A 25685-nucleotide genomic window follows, 5' to 3' on the forward strand; every position below is an offset into this window, starting at 1 on the left:
CGATGAAGTCAGGGATATGATCCTGCAGCCATGTTTCAGTAAACCTTCTGGCATGGTCCCTGTTAGGGCTTGATGTTTTTCTACCCTGTTTTCTAAAGATCTCTCATCGCCCATAATGATTGATAGGAGAGCCTGTTCAAACTTCAACCTTTGAGTAGTTAAGTGGCTGCAGGAACAGACCAGAAAAACAAAATAAAGAATATTACGGACAAACCTGAGCATCCTCTTCATCAGACTGTATTTAGCTAAGAAAGTTCTGTAGATTCAGTGCAAGACAGAGAGTTGCAGAAGATTCATCCTTCCTGCAACTTTCAATATCTACAATTAATTAAAAAGAATGAAAAATCTGATTTACTGCAACATTTAATTTCTCTTTTAGATCAATAAAACATATGTTATAGAATTTAATGGTGAGACACTGAATGGGAAGCTAATAAAGTGTCTGGTGAGTAAAACAGAAGGTCATTTGTGTTTAAACCATTAAATAAGCCTTTTTGATTTTATTTTGTTGAAGTAAACAGAGTGAGTTTAATTTTTTGGAACTCATTTGATTTCTACATGAGCTTGGGAGTGCCAGAACATATCTGTTGTTTTTTGTTCTCCTGTCCTCACTTGAATTCTTTCCACGCTCCTTTGCCATAGACTTGCACAGACTGCTGGAGTTTGGTCCCTCCTCTGCGACGAGGGAGTGTTTCCTGGCTTCAAGCACAATGTCACACAACAAGTGTTTCCATTCATTGGTGAGTAACAGGTTAGACTGCACACCTCATTTGTTTTAGCTCACTTTTAGTTGTTAAAGGCTTCTGCGAAGCTCTGAATCCTCTGCAGACCCAAAGGTCTGATGCGTCTCCTGAAGAGTTAAAAAAGGACGTTTTTTTTAATCAAACCTTTTAATATGGATATTGACAACATGGTGCAAAACAGCGCTCTTGTTAGAGCCAGAGAAGGTAAGGAGGATTAACATTTTCCTGTGCAGATGTAGCTCTGGAAGGTTTCAAAGAGATTTAATGGACAAAAAAGTATCATTTCAAGTTTAATTCTTTTTTTTTATATATATATTTTAATGTAGATATCGAAGTTTTTTTTTTGTAGTTTTAACATTATCGGAACGGAAAGGTGAGGTCAGGATATTCCCCCTGCTTCCTTGGAGTAACATTTTAGGAAAGGTGGGATGTACGACCCCCACAGAGATTGTCTCTTTACCAGGGGAAACCTTTTTAGAGAAAATGAGAAGGCTTAAACCCTGCTGACATAGTGACTTCCCTGGGTTGGTAAACAAATGTGTCTTGAGGAACCAAAATTCCTCCTCTGAGTTTGTAATGTGGTCATACAGGCTCTACTTACATGTTCCTTGAGCTAATAATAGTTCATTCACTGTAGAGGAGCGTACTATTGTTTGAAACCTGATGATCTAGGTGTGTGTGTAGATGTGTGCATGGTGGCACTGCTGACTCGTCAGCATTAAGATGTTTCCTATTTACCTATTTGGTATGTTTTTGTTTTTTTGTTCCACAGGTGGAGGAAGCAAAGGAAGGAGCTGGAAATGGAGAGAAATGCTGCGGTTTCCCCACATCAGCGAGTGCAGAGAGCTGGCCAAGACCATAGGTGTGTGTAGGAGTGTGTGTGCAAGCTTGATAATGTGATCTGATCTTTTCTGGTATAATCGCCTTCCAATAGTCTTCATAAAGGATGATCCTAATGTAGTTACACACACCTGATGGCTATACAGTAGTAGCCATTCAAAATTCCCCCACTTGCCTTTATGGCTCCTTGTCTGGTCCTTTTTAAACATCAATCTTTGTACTAAAATATATTATTTCTGTCATGATTCGTGGACATTAACCCTTTGTAGGGCTCTCATTGATAAAAAAAAAAAAAAGAATCAAAATTTCAAGCCAATAGTTTTATTGGAATACAGGAGAAGAGCGTATTACCTTTGTAACATTCAATAAATATGGATATTTTGATGGCAAAAATTTATGTAAAGAAACGCCAACTTGCCCGAATATATTAAGAAAAATAACAAAATTGCTTCTATAAGAAATTTATGAAAAACACTTTTTTTTTTTGGTACAACATAACCTTAGAGGAATTAATCCTGATACTGGCACTTACATTTTTTAGTTTATAAACCTAAATATAATTGTTAACTAGGCTTATTAACTTTTTTCATGACTTGTTAACTTGTTTTTTCAACTTAATTTACATTAATAATCATTCAAGGCCTCATCTAATTGGTTTAAATGCCAAAATAAGATGTGCAGCCATGTAGCAACATCTTTGCTGAATGGCTGGATATAGATCTTGTGCTTCTAGATCTCACTGAGGGACCGGGGGGACTCCATTTATAAGGGGTATGCAAGTAATCAAAAACGGTAACCTTCCCTATAAATCAGGGGTGTCAAACTGGTTGCAGAAAGGGCCGTGTGGCTGCAGGTTTTCTTTCCAACCAAGCAATAGCACACCAGACTTAATTCATCTCATCAAGCCATCATGTTAAGATTAGACTCACTTGATGAGGTGACTGGAGTCTGATCGCTATTCCTTGGTTGGAAAGAAAACCTGCAGCTACCTGCAGGTAGATTGGATCAGAGCGTCATGCTGAACATGCATTGTGAGCTGTGAACTCACTCTGTACAAGGAAACTGCAGGGTTTCCTCATTCAGTGTGAGCGGCAGCTGCATGCAACGACTGCAAAAATCATACAGTGTATGCCCGGCTTAAAGAGACGCATCATCTCCTGGTCAGACCCTTTAATTCAGGGAAAGCGTGGAGTCTGAGTACAGAAATATGTTGGGTTCATGGATGGGATTTTGCTGGGAGTTGCAGAGAGGTGGGCTGCCAATCGGCTGCTACTATATATAGGTGTTAAAAGATTATTCCTGTTATGTTCATGTATGTTACCGTAAATGGTAACTTTTCTGAGAATATTATAGATATAAAAACATGTCTTTCTCTCATAGTTAGTGGTTGGTTAAAGCCATTTACAACACTTCTGGATATAAGATGAATTTGGAAACAAAGTCCAGTGGATTGTTTTTTAACTTTTTTGGAATGACTATGACCTGGGTGATTGAGAATCCTCACAAGCGAACTTATTTTATCATCATCAGTCTTCTAACGGTCTGGTCAGAGGTACTCTTTCCAGTGTTCAAACATCGTTCTTTGTTCTTGTGAACCAACAACAGCTGAAGCGACCCAAATGACCCCAAAGCAAAGGCCTCACTTTCTGAAGGACTGGTGTGGACAGTCTCCACCAATAATTTTTGTTTTTTTCCCCTTTCCGCTGATTTACTTTAGCCAAAGCTAAAAGAGTTGGGTGCCGCTATCTGTGTTTAAAGCGTTTTAAGTCAGTGCTTTTTTCCTCTATTCTTGTGTTCCACCTCTCAGTGAAACATCATCAGATCCGTCACTTTGAGACATCTGATTTGCGGCCGCATTTCATTGTGTACATAGTAGCTACATGGTTGGAGGAGAGACACACAGCAGCACTCAGTGAATATTAACCAGCAGCTACTTTGATGTTAAGTAAAAGTTAGGAGACTGGTTGGTTAAAAAAATTAGAGATGCCACCGAAAAATCTATTTGTTAGACATACAGAGATTAAATGTTTAAATGTTGTGTTCTTCTTTAGTAGTTAAAAAAGCTGGGCTTCTCAGAGGACTGTGATGACTGACAGTTACAGGTTAAAATTAACATGTTTTCTTATTGTACAGACAGAATCGGACTGCACACTGTAAAAACGATCTAGAAATAAGTGAAAATGTCTTAAATTAAGTGTATTTACCTTTGATTTGAGCAGGTAAATCTGTTGTTTTGCCAATGGAATGAGTATTTTTACTCCTAAAATAAGATATTTAGATAAAGTGCACTTGAAATTAGACAATACAATTGTTTTTTCTTATATTAAGTGTAAATTGTCTTGTTCTATTGGCAGAGTTTCTTACTTACCTCCTAAATTCAAGAAAAATGCACATATTTTAAGAAAAAAAATGACTTATTGAGATTTCATTTTTTTGCAGTGCAGAGCCTCTACATATCTTGAAATGTTGCTTCTGGCATCATTATATTAGTAAAGAGGTTCATACATCTTTTTAAACAGAGCACAGAGAAAAGCGGGGAGAGCTGCAGAATTAAGGTGAAACAGATTTACTGGAATATCCAACATGCTATAAAATATATTTCCAAGTTTACCAGAAACTTTACAAGAAAAAAAATATGCTATTTAAAATTAAGCATATCCATATTTTTCTGGATGGATGGAATTGATTTCTATATATAATGGATGCATGATATATATCGATTTTTGTTATGCATTATTTTATTTTTTTTTTATAAATTAATGCTTTTGGGCCCTATAAAGAAATGCACTAAAAGGCATCTCTCTCACTATCTATAAATATAAATATCAGTGTACTGTTGTTCTCTTGTGTTCTGAACAATACAATAAGCATTCAATAAATATGTTTGAGCTCATTTTTGGAACATATAAAAAACTTAATGAAAGCGTTCGGGTCGGGTAACTTTAGGTCCATCAGCCGCCACCCTTAGAGCGTCCCCACCAACTTTCATCACAAAGTTACACCCTTGCCCTTAAAAAAGACCTGGTTAGCTGTTGGTGCCCTTCTGAGATCAACAGAGATCCACATCTTGTGTTACTAAGGGTGTACTTTTCTCACTAACCTCCTAATGCAGTTTTTACAAATGTTGCTATAAAGTTGAGTTATGGTCTAATCAATGTTAACAGGCTGCTCTGTGGCCCTGGTAAGGTAACTACTTTCTTCTGCCATGCAGCCAAACTTTTTGTTTAAAGGAATAGTACACCCAAAACATGATTAGCCTTCATTTTCTACTCACCCCCATGCTGAACAACACTCTGGAGTACTTCTTTGATATCTCAAATGCATCTGGAGATCTGGGAGGCTTCTTGCTGTCTGCTGACATTCAAATGATGGAGGTCTATGGTGCCCGAGGCAGAAAGGTCCATAAAAGTCCACAAAAAACGTGTCAATATTCCTCCATACTGCTCGTCCAATGTATTCCAAGTGTCCTGAGTGGGTAGCATCCAGAATTTACTCGAAACGAAGTCATTTAGAATGTTTTTAGAGCATAAACAGTAGTGTATAGGATTTCCTACAAGCGCGCGCCTGCGAGTTCATGAGTCTACGGAAACCGCGGCAGACCAAACCAGATGAAAGTGCGCATTCAGCGTCTGCTCTGCTGATAATGCAAGCGTAGAAGAAGAACTTTGCTGTTTACCTGTGCAAAGAAAGAAACAACGAAAGAAAAATATCTGAGGACTTCAGTGTTGAGGAAGAGCATGAGTTCTTTGCCGAGCTGAATGCGCACTTTCATCTGGTTTGGTCTGCCACGGTTTCCGTAGACTCGTGAACTCGCAGGCGCGCGCTTGTAGGAAATCCTATAAACTACTGTTTATGCTCTAAAAACATTCTAAATGACTTAGTTTCAAGTAAATTATGGACGTTACCCACTCAGGACACTTGGAATACATTGGACGAGCAGTATGGAGGAATATTGACACGTTTTTTGTGGACTTTTATGGACCTTTCTGCCTCGGTCACCATAGACCTCCATTATTTGAATGTCAGCAGACAGCAAGAAGCCTCCCAGATCTCCAGATGCATTTGAGATATCAAAAAAGTACTCCAGAGTGTTGTTCAGCATGGGGGTGAGTAGAAAATGAAGGCTAATCATGTTTTGGGTGTACTATTCCTTTAAAGTAGCATTAAGCAGTAATTGATTATTTTATATAGAGAACTAAGAACCTAGTGATGTGAAGAACTACACTGGAAAAATGATCTAGAAATAAGTACAACTTTCTGCAATTAAGTACATTATTTTGAGAAGGTAATTGAGATAGTTTGCCAATGGGAGTATTTTCACTCTTAGTATAAGATAATTACATAACATGCACTTGAAATAAGACAAACGCAAAAATTTTTTCTTATTTGAATGTAAATTGTCTTGTTCCATTGTTAAAATGTCTTACTTTCCTCCTCAATTCAAGAAAAAATGATTTATGTAGATTTTTTTTTTCTTTTGCAGTGTAAAGGTATCCCTTTATAGATGGAATATGGTGGGAAGTCACACATCTCTTTGTTCTGTGTTCTGATTTTCTCCTTGCTAGAACGAAACTACGATGATCTATGTGTCAAGCAGCCAATTGGAAAGAAACTGTTTCAGCTCTACTGTATGACTCGACCTGAACTGCACAACCACATGGGGCTCCTGGATGCTTTGGTACGCTGAAAGGAACATGCAAACTGATTTTTAACACATGCAGGAATAATAAAGTTTCCCCCTTCCTTCAAGTTGTGCTGAAGAAACTTCTACAATGAGATGAAAAGGCTTCAAACTAAGACAGAATGGGTTTTGGCATTCTTTGTACAGTAGAGAACACTGCAAAAAATATAAATCTCAATAAGTTATTTTTTCTTAAAATAAGTGTGTTTTTCCTTGATTTGAGGAGGTAAGTAAGACACTTTGCCAATGGAACAAGACAATTTCCTTTTAAAATAAGAAAAAACTATTTTATCGTCTTATTTCAAGTAAATATTATCTAACTATCTTATTTTAAGAGTGAAAATACTCATTCCATTGGCAAATCATCTTATTTACCTGCTCAAATTAAGGCTAAATATACTTAATTTAAGCCATTTTTTACTTATTTCTGGATTGTTTTTGCAGTGAAGAAAGGGTTTGAAAAGGAAAGTAAACCCATCTTTACAAACCATACAAATGATGTGATCTTTATCTATGGAGTGGATTTGGTCCATTAGTGTTGCAAGCAAACAACTGCTTTGAAAATTAAATGAAAAAAAAAAAAAAATAAGGAATTCAGAAATGATCATTTGAAAAAAAAAATTTGGCCATAAATGTTTTTTTCTTTTCTAAGATTTTGTTTGTTTGTTTTTTGTTCGTATTCAAAACAAATACAAAAACATTTATATAAAATCTGTAAAAAAAAATAAAATAGAAATAAAAAAATAACAATTAGTTTGACAGCATTGATAAAAATAAACTATTAAAAAAAATAATCCATAAAAAGTAAAATTCTATTTACAAAAAAAAGGTTTGAAAAAAACAAATCAAGAATACAGTAAAGTTACTCTAAAAAACTATTTTGGAGTAAAACCCTTTTCGTGGTTTCATTACTGGATTGTATTTAATTTTTAATTATTATCAAATAGAAAAAAATTACCCCGTATTCATCAGCTGCTTAATGGAATTAAAATTCAACAGAACTATCAACATATTACTTTTCTAAAATTAAAATTAAGGTCAAAAACTAAAATTTTACTAATATTAATTTTTATGGAGCCAATGAATGAAAGAAACAGTCAGATCAAATACGCTATTGTTGAATCAATCAGTGTAACCACCTTTTTTACTAATATTGTTTAGCTATTAAAGCTAAGTAAATAAGATAATAATTGAGAAAATAAAATATGCAAAAAAACCAAATCAATGATGGCCTTCAAATAAGCAACTATTACTTATAGTAATATAGTATAGGGAAGGACTCCGATTCCAGCTTTCAAAAACCTACAATGCAGCAATTGAGTTGATCCCTTTCCGCCATCATTGCAACCCCAATCCCTTTACAGGGGAACAAAACACCTCTCCTATTCAGCCAGGCCAATAATTCCTTTTAATGACATTGCTTTCAGAGACATAGACAGGTATGGGGAATTGCAGGTTAACAAAAGAAGCCGAACGACCCCCATTCCAAAGGGGTGGACCCGTTCGCCTTTTTTAATTTGCATGCTTTTTAAACCAAAACAAGGCTTTATTAGGCTGCTGTATAAACCCTCAATTTACTGCTATTTCTGACATTTGAAGACTTCCTGGATTAAAAGCAAAACGTCTTCAAACTTGGAAACAAAATCCAGTGGATTGTTCAACTTTTTGGGAATTTCTGAAACATCGTCATTAAACTGCTTTTCTTACGTCATCATCGGACATGCTCAGAGTAGTCCGGGAAAATATGATTGCACCGTTTTAGCTATTTTCTTTTTTAGATTATGCAATATATACTATAAGCTTAAAACGAGAGGCAAAAATCCAACTTGAAAAGGCAAGATTTATGTATAAATACGAAGCTGAAAAAGCTAGCTCTCGGAAGTAGCGTAGGATCCCATTTCCAGGACAGATCTAGCACAGACGAGCGATAAAACAGAAAGGATTTTAATGGATTTAATTTGTTAGAAAAATATATATTAACCTTGTACCCAATGTAGTTTAGTATGCTTCTAATTTTTTTTTTTTCTTTTTTAACAGTGTCCTGTCTGGCAATATGGCAATAAGAATAATTGTCTTTATGCCAAAAAGAGCCCAACAGATTTTACTTTCACAAGAGGAGCAGTAGGGATATCGCCATAGTGTTCCGCTTGATTTATGCATATAAATAACTTTATTATAATTATGCAGGGAGTTTTACAGATTATATGAACACTGCAATGTAAGTAGAAAAGAAGAGGAAAAACAGAAAAAAGGAGATGCTTCTAATTTTTGGGGAGAGTAAAATCAAAGGCGACCCGGATGTATATCTAGTTGCGAAAATGAGCTGATGGTACAGATTGTGCTACCGGTACAAAGTAGTTACAGCTGCGTTTATCTCACATGACCCACTACCCAGTGTTTTTATCAGCGGCTCGGTGTGATTCAGTGATGGTGTCACAGCGCCACCAGAGGGCCTGGCATATGTACTACACCGTCTGCATTCATGCTGTTTACACTTGTTGGGACAAAACCTTTTTTTCTAGCTGTTTATAACGATATATCCAACAGGAATCTGAATTTCCATATTTATTACACCTTAGAAAACATCTTTATTTGATCCAAACTGCAAATCAAGCAGTTTCTTGTCTGAATTTCATTCACCCTTATTCACTGCTAATAATTTTCAAGTTTCTCTGGACATAATTAAATTCCCCATAGTTTAATCGAGTACTATTTAGTGTTTTATCCAGTATAGGTTTTCACTCAGTGAGTAAGGCTGATTTCGCACTGATAAACATCACTCTGTTTCCATTCAAAAAATTGCTAGATTACTTTAAGATCTTATAGATTTTAATGTACGTAAAACCGTTTCCAATGACTCAATGCTGTTCCAATTGATAATTAAAGATTTGCATGAAACACAAATCAACTTGATCACATCCCTCCAATCACTGATATGCTGTTTCTGCAGGAGTTCAGATCAGATAGATTCACTTAGAGTCATTTTGAACACTCAAGTGTATGCAAAAAGAAATTTCATTTAGTACAGCTCTCTAGACTTTTTCATTTTTTTAAAGTGCAGCTTTAAAGTGGCCTTTGATAAAAACACTGGTGAAAAAAGTGATATAAATATACAACTGTATAGTTACAGTTCCAACATTCAGGGTGAAGAGGTCACCTACAACACTCAGGAGAGAAGCAGTTCTGTTTTCATGTTTGACTTGCTAATTATTCATAGTTTGTCCTTCTTACCCTCTTTACTCTTTGTCTCCTTTAGGAACAATTTGAAACAAAGGAAGATAAGGAAAGGAAAAGCTTTGGGTTCAGCATCATTCAGAGGTTTATGAATCCCCAGGTCTGAAAGGGCTTCTATACACACATAAACACATACATACATAAAGGTATAGTGGAGGATGTTCTTTTTCTGGGTGGATCATCAACATAAGTGGTCCTCCGAATTGTCGACCTGAAGTTTGTGTGAACAATGCAAACAGTAACTTTTAAACAGAGTTTGCACGAGGAGAAATGGGCACGTGCACACTCTTGCACGCATTTTTTTTTTAAGTGGAGAGGGCAGGTCTTTAAAAAATCACGAAAATCCTCCTCAATACCTGCAAGCTAAGAAATACAATTAACAAAAAAGGAGCGAAGTGGAGTAATACATAAGCTGGTATAGACTATATATCCATATAAATGCCAGCAGCTCTATGTTCTGTATTAAAGTTGCATTAGTCACATTATATGCCTTCAAAAAAATTCTCGTAATTTTATGACTATTTTTGTTGCAACTTTATTCTTGTAAAGTTATGTCTTTATTCTCACACTTTTACAGCTATTCTCATACTTTTATGACTTTATTCTTGTACTTTTACAACCTTAGTCTCGTAAAGTTACAACTTTATTCTTGTAATTTTATGAATATTCTTGTTGCGACTTTATTCTCGTAATTTTACGACTTTCTCATAGCTTTATAACTTTATTCTCATAATTTTATGACTATTGTCGTAATTTTACAGCTTCATTCTTGTAATGTTACGGCTTTATTAACATAATTTTATGACTATTCTCATAATGTTACAACTTTATTCTCGAAACAGCAAAAATCTGGAGCCTGGCCCTAATACTCCATCGTATGAACGCCTCACTTAGACTTAGACAACATTAATTGTCATTTTGTACAGTGTGTATACAAAACTAAATTTATTTTTTGTACAGTTCTCACAACATTTCCATTTTACTTAAAGTGCAGCAGTTAGCAGTCAGCAGCGTTATCTTCCTCTTTAGTAAACACCAACGTTCAGAGTTTTTTCCCAGCTCTGTTCCAGTCTAATCATCCTTGCAACCAAATAATTTTTAGCATTTTTCTCACACTGGATCTTTCACTTTTTTCATTGTTTCCATACTTAACTGTGAGGGGCTAATGGCTTAGCAGCGTTATGCCACTTCCTAGTTTACTCCTGCACACATGCACAGGATTGTTGTTATTAATGCAAAAAGCAAAGCATGAAACACAAAATAACAAATAATACAGCAGCAATTATCAAATGAGTTATTTTCTACACACAGTTTTAATAACATCTTCCTTGTTCCTCAGGCTATCCAGTTTGTGCCTTTATTAGAAAAGTATGAACAAAGCTGCAGAGAGAGTCTGGAGCTCAGTCCATGTGAGGACGTCTTTCACACATGCAGAGAGTGAGTACTGTCGTGTTATACAACATAACCACGCCCTCTGAACTGTTAGAACATTACCGTACAATCACATACTTCAACACATTTCACTGGATGTAACAGAATGGCATCCAGCAGTTAGGCTCATTACAAAAAAGATTATATTTGATATATTATATTTTGCAAATTGAAGATTTTTAGATTCATTACACGCAAAATATGCTACTGATTTATATGTAGTGTTCAATGGTATATTTAATATTTGAATCGTGCATGAATAAAAAAACCTAAACAAATTAACTAATTAAATAATTAATGTTACATACGTATTTCACAGTACATGTATTTATTTTATGAAATATTTTTGGCCTTTAACTGCAGGATTAAATCATAGCAATCACCATGCGATGGTTTTAACAAAAAGTTTTAACTTAGTGTCTAAATGATCTAGAAATAAGTAAAAATATCTTAAATTAAGTGTATTTAACCTTAATTTGAGTAGGTAAATGTGATGGTTTGCCAGTGGAATGATTATTTTTACTCTTAAAATAAGATAATTAGATAATTTGCACTTGAAATAAGACAATGCAATTGTTTTTACTTATTTTAGGTGGAAATTGTCCTGTTCCATCAGCAAAATGTCTCTTTTACCTCCTAAATCCCAAAAAATGCACTTATTTTAAGAAAAAATGACTTATGTAGATTTAATTTTTTTTCCAGTGTAGAAGACAGATGCATCCATTTTCTCCTGCTTGATCCGTAACGGTTGCAGTGGGGCTGGTGCTTACACTGAAAAAAAAAAGAAAATCTATATAAGTCACTTTTTCTTGAAATAAGAATGCACAATTGCATTCTTATTTCAAGTGCATTTTATCTAAAAATCTTATTTTAAGAGTAAAATAATCATTCCATTATTATATCGTCTAATTTACCTGCTCAAATTAAGGGTAAATACACTTAATTTAATTTTCACTTATTTCTAGATCGTTTTTCCAGTTTATCTCTCCAGCAGTCTGTGGGTGAAAGGCGCTCCATTGCAGGGCAGCACAGAGACGCCCAACCATGGACATACACACTCACACATAAGGAGAGTTTAGAGAAGTCAATTAATAGCAGTGAGTGCTGGCCTGGTGGGTCAGAGCAGTGCGCTTGTGCTCTAAGAAGATTGCAAGTACTTGATTTGATCCCCACAGCCTCCACTATGGGTATCTGAGCAAACTGAAAAAATGATCTAGAAAGAAGTAAAAATTCCTTTAAGTTTATTTACCCTTAATTTAAGTAGGCAAATAAAATGATTTGCCAATGGAATGAGTATTTTTACTCTTAAAATAAGATAGTTAGATCATATTAATTTGAAATAAAGCAAAGCAATAGTTTTTTTCTTATTTTAAGTGTAAATTGTCTTGTTCCATTGACGAGTCTCACTTACCTACTCAAGAAAAAAACTGCACTTATTTTGAGGGAAATACTTTTATTTAGATTTCAATTTTTGCAGTGCAAAACCTTTAACCCCACCCTGCTCCCCTGGCACCGCACAATGGCTGGCCACTGCTCCCCAAGGGGATGGGTTAAATGCGGAGGTAAATATCTCCAGTCTCAAATCAATAAAACTCAATTATTATTGTAACCTGACAGCCATGTTTTTGAAATGTGAGAGGAAGCCGGGGTACCCGGAGAGAACCCAGGCATGCTCAGGGAGAACATGCAAACTCCATGCAGAAACTTGAGGGTGCCTGGGAAAGACCCAGGAACACAGAACCTTCTTGCTGCAAGGCAGCAATGCCGGTTCCCATTGACAATTGAACTAGATAATTCATTTTTATGTAAAGAAAAGACAAAAATAAAATAAGTGACGGCTTGTGATAGAGCAAAAGTTCTGATTTCATTTCACAGCTGAGTAGCTGACACCTCCGTTTATGTCCTCATTGTGTGCAGCAGAGAGAAAGCCTGTGGGTAGAAACTGTCTCTACACTGGAAAAACGATCTAGAAAAAAGTAAAACATTTCTTAAATTAAGTGTATTTACCCTTAATTTGAGTAGGTAAATGAGCTAGTTTGCCAATGGAATGAGTATTTTTACTTTTAAAATTAGATAATTCGATAATATTTACTTTAAATAAGACAATGCAGTTGTGTTTTCTTATTTTAAGTGTAAATTGTCTTGTTCCATTTGCAAAATGTCACTTTTACGTCCTCAATCCAAGAACAAATGCACTTATTTTAAGAATAAATGACTTTCGATTTTATTCCAGTGTATGGGGACCAGGTGGGGAGGGGGTGGGGTTGGATATATAGAGCTCTCTGTAACCGACCTGAGTTAAATGTCGAAACAGATGCAGACCCCCCACATGCTGGATACAGAGATGTTTTGGTTCCATTGCACAAAGTCCCAGTAAATTAGGTTTAAGTTTGTGACTGAAATGTGACAAAATACCAATGGAAATAAAAACAAAAAAATGAAAGCATTTTTTTTGTAATTCTAATATAGATATTCTACTCTAAAAAAACTTACAACTCTTTCCATTAGAGCCCTGCATGAATACCTGAGCCAAGAGCCCTTCACAGAGTACCAGTTCAGCATGCACTTTGATCGCTTTCTACAGTGGAAGAAACTGGAGAGGTCAGTCTTGTTATGTACGTTAGCGAGGAGGAAACAGAAATCTCATAAAACAGCTTGACTGGTTATTTGTTTCCTGGGAAGCTGGTTTATCTGCTGGCCTAAAGTTACATAGCTGAATAAGAACTGTATCTGGAAAGACAGAAAAAAAATGTCTTCATTTGTCTCTCTCTCAGGAAGCCCATCACCAAACACACGTTTAGAGAATACAGGCTTCTTGGGAAAGGAGGCTTTGGAGAGGTAAGATTACACTGGGAAAAAAACAAAATCTAGATAAGTCATTATGTCTTAAAATAAGTGCATTTGTTCTTGAATTGAGGAGATAAAAGGGACATGCCAATGAAACAAGACAATTTACCTTTAAAATAAGAAAACACAATTGCATTGTGTTATTTCAAGTGCATTTTATCTAAATATCTTATTTTCAGAGTAAAAATACTCATTCCATTGGCAAATCATCTCATTTACCTACTCCAATTAGAGTAAACGTTTACTTATTTCTAGATCGTTTTTCCAGTGTAGTAAAGTCTGTCCCTGCTTAACCACACACTGGAAAAAATCCAAATCTAGATAAGTCATTTTTTCTTAAAATAAGTGAATTTGTTCTTGGATTGAGGAGATAAAAGAGACATTTTGCCAATGGAACAAGACAATTTAGATTAAAAATAAGAAAACGCAATTTCATTATCTTATTTCAAGTGCATATCATCTAATTATCTTATTTTAAGACTGAAAACACTCATTCCATTGGCAAACTATCACATTTATCTACTCACATTAAGGGTAAAACACTTAATATAAACATTTTTTACTTCTTTTTAGATTGTGTTTGCAGTGCATGACTAGTCTAAATTACATAATTTTGCACGTCACAGCACCAACTGGACAGATATGATTTGTTTGGTTTTTTTTGTTACGAACATCATTTTTTATTCCTTCCTGCAGGTTTGGGCTTGTCAGGTGCGGGCCACAGGAAAGATGTATGCCTGTAAAAAGCTAGAAAAGACCCATGTAAAGAAATGGCAGGGAGAGCACATGGCGCTCAATGAGAAAGAGCTACTGGAGGAGGTGGACAGTCGATTTGTGGTGAGATTAAAACTACGGTCTTATGTTTTTTTATTGTTTGTCACTACCCAATTCATCCTGGAAGCACGATCCGTCCTGCACATGCACAAACAGAATAACTTCCGCCTAAAAAATACTTCCTTTTTCTTACCTTTTTATTCTTTTGTCTTTTTGCATATTTTGCTTATTTGCGTAAATATTGCATATTCTAAAAAACATAAAATGTTTCATAGGAGTGAATAAAACAGACCACACACCATGCAAAGCCCAAAAGCAGAAGCATTCAACAAATATTGGGTAAACCATTGTGAAAACGTTTAAAAAAAAAATACATCAAACATAAAAAATACAAATAACAAAATCATGTATAAACAAAATTAGAAACCATTTGATTAAAAATCAATAACTACTTTCTAAAACCTTGAGATTAAAAACCATGTCTGTTTCAAAGCTGCAGGAAAGGATCCTGAGTGAAGAATGTTTGATGAGTGTGTAACAAACACTTAAGGAAATTGTAGAATACTGTATTTTAGTTTGAAACTATGTAAGAAAATATCCCCTGCTGACTGATCCCTGAGTGCTAGGAGGAAGTGATTTTAATTAGACGCAGCTCTGCTGACAGCCTTGCTGCAGGGATGGTTTGCACACTTCTTACGTTTGCCCTCACTGTACGTTTTACCAGCTTGGTGAACGGCAATGCAAAAAAAATCGGATTTCACAAAAATTTGGAATTGAGCATCAAGGCCTGCAGTGTGAACGTAGCCTTTGTAACACTTTAATGCTACCACTTGTTTTCACTTTGAGCCAAACCTGGAAGTTACAGATCTAACTAGTTGCTCAGGTTAATACTGCCTTAGATTTTATCACTATTACTGGAGGAATGAGAGCTAAATATAGTTCTACTCTTACCTTCTACACTTTTCCTTTGCTTTATTTGACCAGAGGTGTCACTTAAAAAAGTACAAATAACTTTCTTAAGTAGAAATTTTGTCTATCTATACTTTACTGCAGTAATTATTTTTTAGACAACTTTTTACTTCTACTCTTTCTATTACTTACATTTTAAAAATGGACTTGTTAGTTTTGTTTCATTTAAGCTGATTTTCATTATGGCCTGTTAACATCAAAAAAATTGGTTTCATCCAGACAATAAATTCCTTTGTTTGTTGAACTCGGTGCTGCCCCAACTTGTTCACTACATACCAAAAATAGTTTTTCAAGATGATGCAAAGTTCAATTTGACACTGTTACCATAAGTTATAAAAATAAAATAAATAAATTATCATCCAGAATTGTAGAAAAAAATCATTTAATAGGGTAGCACAATAGGCAGTAAGATGTTTAAAGCATCAACGTTTTTCACTGAATTACTTTTACTTTCATGCTTTAAGTAGCTTTAAAATGACACTTTTACTTGAGTAAAAAGCTTTAAAAAAGTGTTTTTTAACAGTAATTTTTATACTTCTACTTGAGTAATGAACCTTATTGCTTTTAACATTATTACTTCATGACTGAAGAACAAGCCAAGTGCACTTAAGTGTTTGCAAACACTTTGCCATTAATTACTAGAATCAGTCCAACTTAAACACCTTCTGATCACTTCACAGGTTCCTCTATTTACACCTTTAAATGCTAGTTTTAAATGCTAGTAAACCCAATTAAATAAAAAAACACTATTTTTGTTCTTTACAATCTGGTGTAAAACTTAGAATTTACTGTAAAAGTTAAAAACTCAAACGTGGAATTGATTTATCATTATTTTTTTTTATCAACTGAGCTGTCTTCACTATATTTCTTCAATATGTCAATATAAATATAGTCAATATATTCCAGAATTTTCTCACATGTATTGTCAGGTCTAAGCACCTAAAACATCATACATACATACAGGGAAAGAAACAAGGCACAGAGACAATTAATTTAGTTTACTCGTGAGGAGAGTAGGAAGAGACTGCGGAGTTTACAAATTTGCAACCCAGCTTTCTCCTCGCTATTTATTAAAGTCAGGGGATGTCCCTAATTACAAAAGCTGAGGTTTAACTAAGGGAAGGGAAACAAAATGATCTTATTTTAAACCTCAGCACATATGTTAAAACAAAGCATGTGGTTGTTTTACAATTTAATTGTTCCAAGAACCCATGTATAGAAGAAACATGTGATACAGGATGTTCAGGCTTCTTTTACAACCTGTCCGTTGCATGACCTTTATCTGGAACGATCTTTAGAAAGAGTTAATAAACAATGAATCACAGATTATACATCATAACAGTTCATTAGTACACAACCCATGAAACACAAACGGAGTATAAATAAAATTTTTCTAACATGCATGCAGCTCACTGCTCTGGTTTCTGTGCCGTTTCTCTGCAGGTAAATCTTGCGTATGCTTATGAGACCAAACATGCTCTGTGCTTGGTGTTAACCATGATGAGTGGTGGCGACCTGAGGTTTCACATACACAACATGGGAGAGCCTGGTTTAGAAAAGAACAGAGTGTATTTCTATGCTGCAGAGGTCTGCTGCGGATTAATTCATCTCCACCAGAAGTCAATAGTTTACAGGTGGGTGTATTTCTGCACGACATTGAACGCATCGCAGACAATCAGAGGTTCTGACTATAATCTGCTCCAAATGCTTTCGTTTTATGTTCCAGGGATCTTAAACCTGAAAACATCCTCCTTGATGACAATGGTACGTCTGGCCAAATCAAAAGCATGTTTGTTTTATTCATGAGTGAACAGTAACTGGCTTACAGTGGATAAATATAACTTCACGTGTCACATTCCAGCCATAATTGGGGCGTTTTGTGGCTATTTTTAGCTTTTGCATAAGTTTGAAAGCCATTTTTTTTCTTAAAATAAGTACATTTGTTCTTGAACTTAGGAGGTAAAAGGATCTTTTTACCAATGGAGCAAGACAATTTAGATTTAAAATAAGAAAACACAACTGCATTGTCTTATTTCAAGTGCATAATATCTAATTATCTTATTTTAGGAGTAGAAATACTCATTTGATTGGCAAATTATCTGATTTATCTATTCAAATCAAGGGTAAATACACTTAATTTAAGATTTTTTTTTACTTCTTTCTAGATTGTTTTTCCAGTGCAGTAGTATTCTGTAAGACATCGTCAATTCCTTACATGAATCTCTAGTGGTTTAGAAGAAAATCTGTTTTGATGGTATTTTGACAAGAGTTAAAAATAGCTGAAGTAGCTGAACGTCGTGGGAAACAAGTCATTTGTCACCTAATCCAAAAGGAAAATAAAAAAAAAAACAATCAGCTTTGGCAGGAGATTTAAGGTCTTTGTCTCTCATCTGTTGGATACATAAAAGAACTCATGCAATGACAGACTGTTGTAAAATTAGCTCCAGGAACAGGTTCTGCAGGTTATGAAAAAAGCGCAAAGGGAAAGTGCGTCATCACAGCAAAAATGAAGAAAGTATGAAACCAGTTCAGCTGATATCTGTTTGTTTTTGTGCCAACAAGGACACATCCGCATCTCTGACCTAGGCTTGGCTGTGAAGCTGCAGGACGGGGATCTGGTGGAGGGAAGGGTCGGCACATTGTACTACATGGGTATGTATTTACAGAAACTGATTTATCCCTCAGTTTTAAAACTAATCTAAATGTTTGGGTCTGTATTCACATCAAGCCCCTTTTGCTGCAATTAAAGCTGCAAGTAAAATAACTGAAGCTCAGTTAAAACTGAATGTAGAGGGTCTGTTTTTAAGACTCCCATTTGGATTTAGGTCTGGACTTAAAATGGATCAATTGACACAGATATGCTTTAATCTAAACATTCGTTCTTCTTGTGGTTTTATTTCACCTTCACCAAGCTGCACTTCCATAAATGACAGGTCTGAGGTGTTATCGGCATTCCTGTCGGTTACTGTTTGTTTCTTCACGTTCACGCCTTTGTGTGAAAGAGGAATTTTAATTGTTGATCTATGATCTAATCGAGCCCATTCCTGCAAAGCGAGCAACGATCTGACTAGTTATCTCTGTTTAGTTTCTAGGTATCCTACATTAGTACAATAGTGCATTGATGGGGTTGTATATTTTCAGGTATTTATGTTGTGTGAAAAGGGTTCAGTCTTTTAGCTGGTAGATTTCATCATATATCTATATAGATATATAAAAGAAACATATAAAAAGGATTTTTAAAAAGTCTAAGTAGTCTAAATCTCTTTAGTATTAAAAAATAGTCTAAGTCTATTTAGTAAAACTAAAATGAAAGTGGATCATTCTGAGAATAGACTATTTTTCTTCTGTGGTTAAAGTTAGAATCAGACAATGAGACATTTTTTAAGACATTTAGGGCCTGATCTTTAAAAAAATCCAATTAAGGAAATAATTAAATTGCGTGGATTAAGACAAAAATAGCCTGTGCAACAAGTGAGTGATCTACAAAGATTGCATGCAGAAAGGATAAGACATGAAAACAGGTTTGGTTCAGCCCCATTGAAAAGAGTCAATCTGCAGTTTGAGAGTGGCCGTGAAATAAGGATGAAGTTCTGATTATAATAATTATCAAAAATATATAATAAGGGTGAATATTATTCATAATTATTTTTAAATTTAAGGATCTTAAAGTAGTACAAAAACAAAAAAAACATAAAAGATTATATAAATATCTGCTCTGCCAAAGGATCCACAGTCAGATCTATGGTGAGATTAAACAGCTGGATTAACCTGCACTGTCACCTAAGATATTGCAAACAAGGTGAAACCGTGACTATTTAAATACATCTTCTTGTATTTAGATGCAGAGCCCATGAAGCAAACTCATATTTATATGGGGACAATTCAGTATCATTAAGTCCTTAAAAGGGTTGGATCCAGCTTGATAAATCAAAATTCTGAATTCTACATTTCATTTACTGCTCAGGGATTTCTGCCACTTTGCTGTCTCTACTTTGTCACATGGAGTAACATTTTTGGCTCTTAGGGCCGCATTAATTGCCATGAGGAGACGGATTCGGCCGCTGGGCCCTGAGTTTTGCATGTGTGGCGCAGAGATGGCAAAAGTACTCACTTTGCATACTTGAGTAAAAGTACAGATACTTGTTATAAAAATACTCTGGTAAAAGTGGAAGTACTGATTAAACTTATTTACTCAAGTAAAAGTAACAAAGTACAGTCTTGTAAATTTACTTAAAGTATAAAAGTAAAAGTAGAAACCACTTTTTTCATGCCGTTGCCTACATTTTAAATGGATGTCTGCCAATAGGACTAGATCTCCGTTGTGTTCATTTTCAATCATCTCGTCGTCAATACTACTATGCTAACGTACTTAGCATAGTAGTACTTCGTTACTTCCCATCTCTGGTGTGGCATAATGGATCACTGAGGGAGAAATAAGCCCCATTTACACTACCCTTTAATAATAGCAGTGGCGTCAAAAGTAAACACATTTGTTAATTAAGTAGAAGTAGAGATACTGCAGTTTAAAAACACTCTGGTAAAAGTTGAAGTATCAACCTGATCTCTTTACTCAAGTAAAATTGAAAAAGTATGTGCTCCAAAAACTACTTAAAGTATAAAAGTATAAAGTAACGTTTAAAAAACAGCCAGACGCCACTATATAAATTGAAAGCTCAATTTTTAGACTATTTCTAAAAATTCTTTGAGATAGGGCCAAGGATGAGGGGGGTCTTGTTGGTCTCCATCTCCCGATACGCTCTCGCCTGTGTCCGACCTTTCAGACATTTCAACATCTTTTTCTGAATCCCACATTGTAGCATGGCATAGACAATTCAAGTTTGCAGTTTGAAGAACACCTGCTTGCTTCTGATGATTTCCTTTAGCTAACCAATGAGTGTTTGCGTTCTATGACTCATCCACTTACACTAGTTTTCACTAGATGTTGATGGCGCCAATGATCTGCATTGGATGGAGCACATGACATGAAATAAATATTTATAAACATTAAACCGAAGCCAAGAGTAACGTTTGTTTTAAAAATGTAAGGAATAGAAAGTACAGATACTTGTGTGAAAATGTAAAGAGTAGAAGTCAGAAGTAGGAAGAAAAATAAGTAATGGAGTAAAGTATAGATACCTAAAAAGTGTACTTAAGTATTTGTACTTCGTTACTTGACACCTCTGGATAATAGTCTGTGTTCTGTCACACAAAGGACTGTAGGATCCATACAGCTCGTAGCAGCAGCTAGGATGTCAGGAGGTCCCTATGCTAACCTAACTGTTGCTAGGAAGCGTACTGCTTCCTGATCCTAGCTTCTTCCTTACTTTAAGCGCTTTCAGATAGCACAGTTCCCCTGTGGCTGCAATGTCTTTATTGATTTGAGCTATTAGTAAGCAGCCTTTTGCTACGTTCAGACCGCACGCTGCAGAGGCAGCAGAAGCTGCTAGTTTACATGCAATGTCAACAGTGCAGGAAAAGGTCCTGCACCTCGTTTTGAGCAGCAGCAGCGTCATGAGGTTCTGAGCATCTGACATGCGCGACGCACTGCAAACTCAGCAGCTGCTGGAAAAATTTAGCTTTTGCAGCTAGATGCGCCACATCAACCAATCAAAGAAGCTGATCTGGGAGCTGGCAGGAAGACAGACACAGCGCTGCTGATGCAGAGCGCTATGATCACCGGTGTTGCCAACTCCTCAGAAAGGAAAGTAGCTATTGGCTGTGCTATTAGTCGCTAGAAGTCGCTGAATGACGTAATTGCCTAATTTGTATAATATATATATATTTTTTTCAACTTTTTTTTTTATTTAACTTTTCCTTTTTTGCCTTGTGGTCCACTAAGGACCTTAAAAATCATGCTAAAACATTAACATTTTGAACCATTACATTTTTTTTTTACATTACATTAACAATCTAAATGGGGGAAAAAAGACTATAAAGAATAAATGACAATATTAACAAATGGTAATTATTGTTTTTTTTTTTAACTAATAAGAATTCCCTGCACAGACACAGGCTGTGCTTGCCTGCTCACAGAAAGAGTGGCTCATGGTCATGTTGGTCAAGGCTCTCTATGGCAGGTTCAGCAACTGAGGGAGCTGACTCCAGAGTGATCAACCTGTGCTGTTAAACCCGGCGCATGCGCGCAGTTCATTTGCTGTCTGGACGCTGAGGGAACACATATGTGCCTCTGACTGTAGCGCTGAGAGGGACTCCTGCGGAAGCGGGAAAACGGGGTTGGGACGGGGGGAGGCGCCCCACGGCAGACACCAGAAAAGTCGCTAGATTTGTCGCCGGTCGCTTTTTTGAAAAAGAGTCGCTGGAGGGGTCTGAAAAGTCACTAAATATAGCGACAAAGTCGCTGAGTTGGCAACACTGATGATCACTCCTCTGAAACAGTTTATTAACGCCCAAATTAATTAAAAATTTCAAAATCTGCCGGCAAAATATCCTTAATTGCAATATCCTGGTGCCTGCAGTTTGGATTACGTACGTAAAAAACGCCTTCCACCCAATGCAAACAGTAGCAGAAAACAACAAAGAGGCGACCGAGCCACAGGCTGGTGTTGAAGGGGATTCCCAGTGACAGAGAACCGCCGGTGTACGGCGGTCTGAGCGGCTCCGACAGAGAAATAATAGTTGTAGGCAGGATCGTAATCTTGATAAACTTATCGCACAGATGAAGTTTTAAGGTGGACTTACTTTAAAAAGTATTAAGCTATGTTTTCTGCCGTTAAACACAGGAGCAGCAGAAGCATCTGGACACATTTTACTGGAGCATCTACTTCAGGAGCAACAAAGCTGCTCTTGACCCACGTCTGACATTAATGCTATGTTCACATCAAACGCAGCAGAAGCAGCAAAAACGCATAATTTGCTTCATTTTTTATGCTTGTACAACTTCAGTTCTGACACGCGGCTGAAGCATCTGTGCTGCTTTAGCTGCGCACATTCATGGAGCTACCCTATCCTTTCTTATAATATTAACATTTTGCATTTATATATGTTATCATAACTGTATATATAGATCTTTTATCTTTTTGCCATTAATGCAATAAAAGCATTTTTCCAAAGACGTTTCAACGTTTTTAATTTAATAAGATTATTCTGATTGATCAAGTAATTGTGATCAATCAATATCTGAAGCGTTGATGGAGATTAATGGTCCAAGAAAAATGATTTCAAGTTGTTTAATTGTTGTTATCAATAAATAATAAGAAATGTTATTGACTAGATTTCTTACTTTTAGTATTCAAAGCGATCCGGTCATTAAAAACATCTAAAAACCAAAACCGAAATAAAAAAAATGTTGCTGTAGAGGTCTGGGAATTAAAATGTGAGGCTTCTGAGTCATTGTTTTCTAGGTTATATAGATCTATTTCTCCTCCTTGACAGCAGTTTGCTTTTCCTGCTCGCAGCTCCTGAGGTGATCACCAAAGAGAAATACGACATGAGTGCTGACTGGTGGGGCCTCGGCTGTCTGATCTACGAGATGATTGAAGGTCGATCTCCATTCAGGGCCCCGGGAGAGCGCCCCAAATCCTCAGAAATGGAGAAAAGAATCACATCGAAAAAGTTGCAATTCAGCGACAAGTTCAGCAGGGAAGCAGTGGACATCTGCCAAGGAGTCAGTTTCACTGCCTAAAACTCATTTAAATCTTACTTCTCAGCAGAAACACATATCAGACATGTTTTCTTTAGAATTGCCTCCATAAAATCAACTTTTCTTTATTTTAGTTGCTGCAGAGGAATCCTAAATACAGATTAGGCTGCCGGGGGTCAGGAGGGAGGGAGGTGAAGTCTCACCCATTCTTTCGACTCATCAACTTCCGGATGCTGGAAGCAGGACAAGTGAAGGCTCCTTTCACACCAGATGTGAGTTCAACATCTATGTCTGTAGCTCTATGTGCAGATTGACTTTACTATCTCATTTACCTACTCAAATTAAGGGGAAATACACTTAATTTAAAAATGTTTTTCTTATTTCTAGATCGTTTTTCCAGTGTAGTCTCCAAAACCTGAGGTCAAAATATTATTTATGTTATTTTTATTTCATTATTATACAGTAAAGATAGAAAAATGAATGTCCTTTTCCAAATGAATCACTGGGGACAGATAAGATTTGAATGAAGCCCCTGCTAATACATTTCATTACCAAAATGCAAATATATGGAGTGAATTCTGTTCCACTATTGTTAAGTATGTTCGGTAAAAGGAAATATGAAAAAATTGTAATTCTGAAAGGAGAATATTTTTAAACAAAATGTTTTGAAAGTGACTTTGCTGTTTCCATGGAATACATTTTTCTTATAGTTTCATAATATACTTCTATTTAATTTTTTCAAAACAATTATATCAAATTTGTCAAAAAATGAAAAAAAAATGTAATTTGAAATAATACAATTGAAAAAGTATGTTAATGAAATAGGAAAAATTAATTTACATTTTATTTATTTATATTGTGTCAATTTACAACAGATAATTCAAACCAGATCATCTAGTCAGATGGGATCAGTTTTCTATCTAAGGATAACCAGTTGAATGCATCGACTCATTGACTCAAATGCAATCCCTCACACTAAGCATGCTTGTAGCGACAGTGGAGAGGAAAAACTCCCTTTAAACAAGAATTTAAACTTCCATTATAATCAGGCTCAGTGTGAGCGGCCATCTGCTGAGGCCGACTGGGGTTCAAGCACAAAGAAAAAGAAGCAGAGCAACTGTAAAATGCTGCCCGGTCCAGGAAACACACAGCCAGGCATACGAGCTCCAAGCCAGCTCCCATGTCAGAGGATGAAGAGAGCACATCCAGCCAGTCACAGTCAGAGAAACAGGACTACACTGGAAAACAGGCCGATCTCCAACATCTATAAACAAAGGTGTTGATGGCAGCAGCACAGCTGATATTTCTCTCCAGGATGGAGTCACAGCCAAACAGGAACAAGCCAGATGAAACAGAGAGAAAATTTAGGGATTGAACTAACAGATTCTGCAGAATGGGAGTATAGAAATAGAATGAAGCAGCTTCACGTTAGCAGATGAGGAGACATCCATGGCTTCAGCATTATCAAAATATTACACTTCGTTCTTAGATGAAGGAAACCGCTCTCATTCTATTCCCGAATATTTGCCACGTACAGAATGAAGATTATAACTGTACAGAGGAACCGTCTTAACTAGATAAACTACTATGGAAAACATCAGTTCTGCCACGCAACAGGCAGCCATATCAAGGTGTAATAAACTCACACATCCATGATAATTACCCTAACACTACTCTCAAATGCTTTTGAATAAAACACTTTTTAAAGTTTTTTTTTTTTTTTTTTTTTTTTTTTTAATTTACAAAACACGTCCTTTGCTTGCAACAGTGAAAAACTCACTCCGTATAAGAACAGGTAGCTCCTGACACTGGGAATAATAATGGCGGTCAGCCTTGAATGGCAGCTCTGTTGCATTGTGACTTATTCCAACAGAATCTTTCTGGCCTCGTCATCAAAACGTGGATTAAAAAGATCAAATCAGTCTAATTAAAAACTGAGCTAACTGCTGGTTTCCTCCCCTTTAGCCCAGGCTGGTGTACTGTGATGATGTGCAGGATATCGAGGAGTTCTCCACGCTGAGGGGAGTCATTCTAAACCAGACGGACAGTGAGTTCTACGCCAAATTCAACACAGGAAGCGTGCCACGGAGTTGGCAAAACGAGGTGATTATAATCAGTGCCTTTTATCTTGCTTTCAGCTTCTCCAATCTGAACCTGTGCTCCTCTTTTTAATTGCAGCTCATAGAGACGGGATGTTTCGAGGAACTGAATGTTTTCGGGCCAAAGGATCTCGACCTGCAGACCTGGACTGGTCCATGGCCCCTGAAAGCCCCAAACGCGGTTTGCTGCATCGAATTTTCCGCAGACGCGTAAGAGCACGATCCAATCAGGGAAATTATGAATTGATATCATGACAGAAAATGTCTGATTCCATCGTCTCCTCCAGCAGCATCCCTCAGACTCATTAGAGGATGTCAAACAGAGCCAGCCGTCCAACTGAGGGGATCCGTTCCTCTCCAACTCCTGAAGCTCCAAAGCAGTTTGTGTCTGTAGCTACAGCTGCAGCACAGTAGCACTTATGAAATGCCAAAATCAGTGGTGTCTTTAAATAAACTGTGTTTTTTAA

General features: G+C 36.2%; 1 protein-coding gene across 2 annotated transcripts; it reads left to right on the forward strand.

The window, feature by feature from the left end:
* The first annotated feature begins 737 nt into the window (after positions 1-737).
* LOC119790902 (G protein-coupled receptor kinase 5-like) lies at positions 738-25685 on the forward strand. Of its 2 annotated transcripts, none has more exons than XM_038296650.1 (16): positions 738-947; positions 1516-1605; positions 6149-6261; positions 9521-9598; positions 10838-10935; positions 13438-13530; positions 13704-13767; positions 14473-14613; positions 16963-17153; positions 17246-17283; positions 18082-18171; positions 22935-23143; positions 23254-23391; positions 25085-25222; positions 25298-25428; positions 25506-25685. In XM_038296650.1, exons 1-16 carry the CDS (start codon positions 896-898, stop codon positions 25525-25527), a joined length of 1686 nt encoding a protein of 561 aa, XP_038152578.1. In that variant the 5' UTR covers positions 738-895; the 3' UTR covers positions 25528-25685. The 2 variants fall into 2 exon arrangements, with proteins under 2 accessions (XP_038152578.1, XP_038152579.1); XM_038296651.1 differs by having other exon boundaries at positions 25509-25685.

This window comes from Cyprinodon tularosa, unplaced genomic scaffold (assembly GCF_016077235.1).
Source record: "Cyprinodon tularosa strain WSP-4 unplaced genomic scaffold, ASM1607723v1 ctg374, whole genome shotgun sequence".
Taxonomy (NCBI): Eukaryota; Metazoa; Chordata; class Actinopteri; order Cyprinodontiformes; family Cyprinodontidae; genus Cyprinodon; species Cyprinodon tularosa.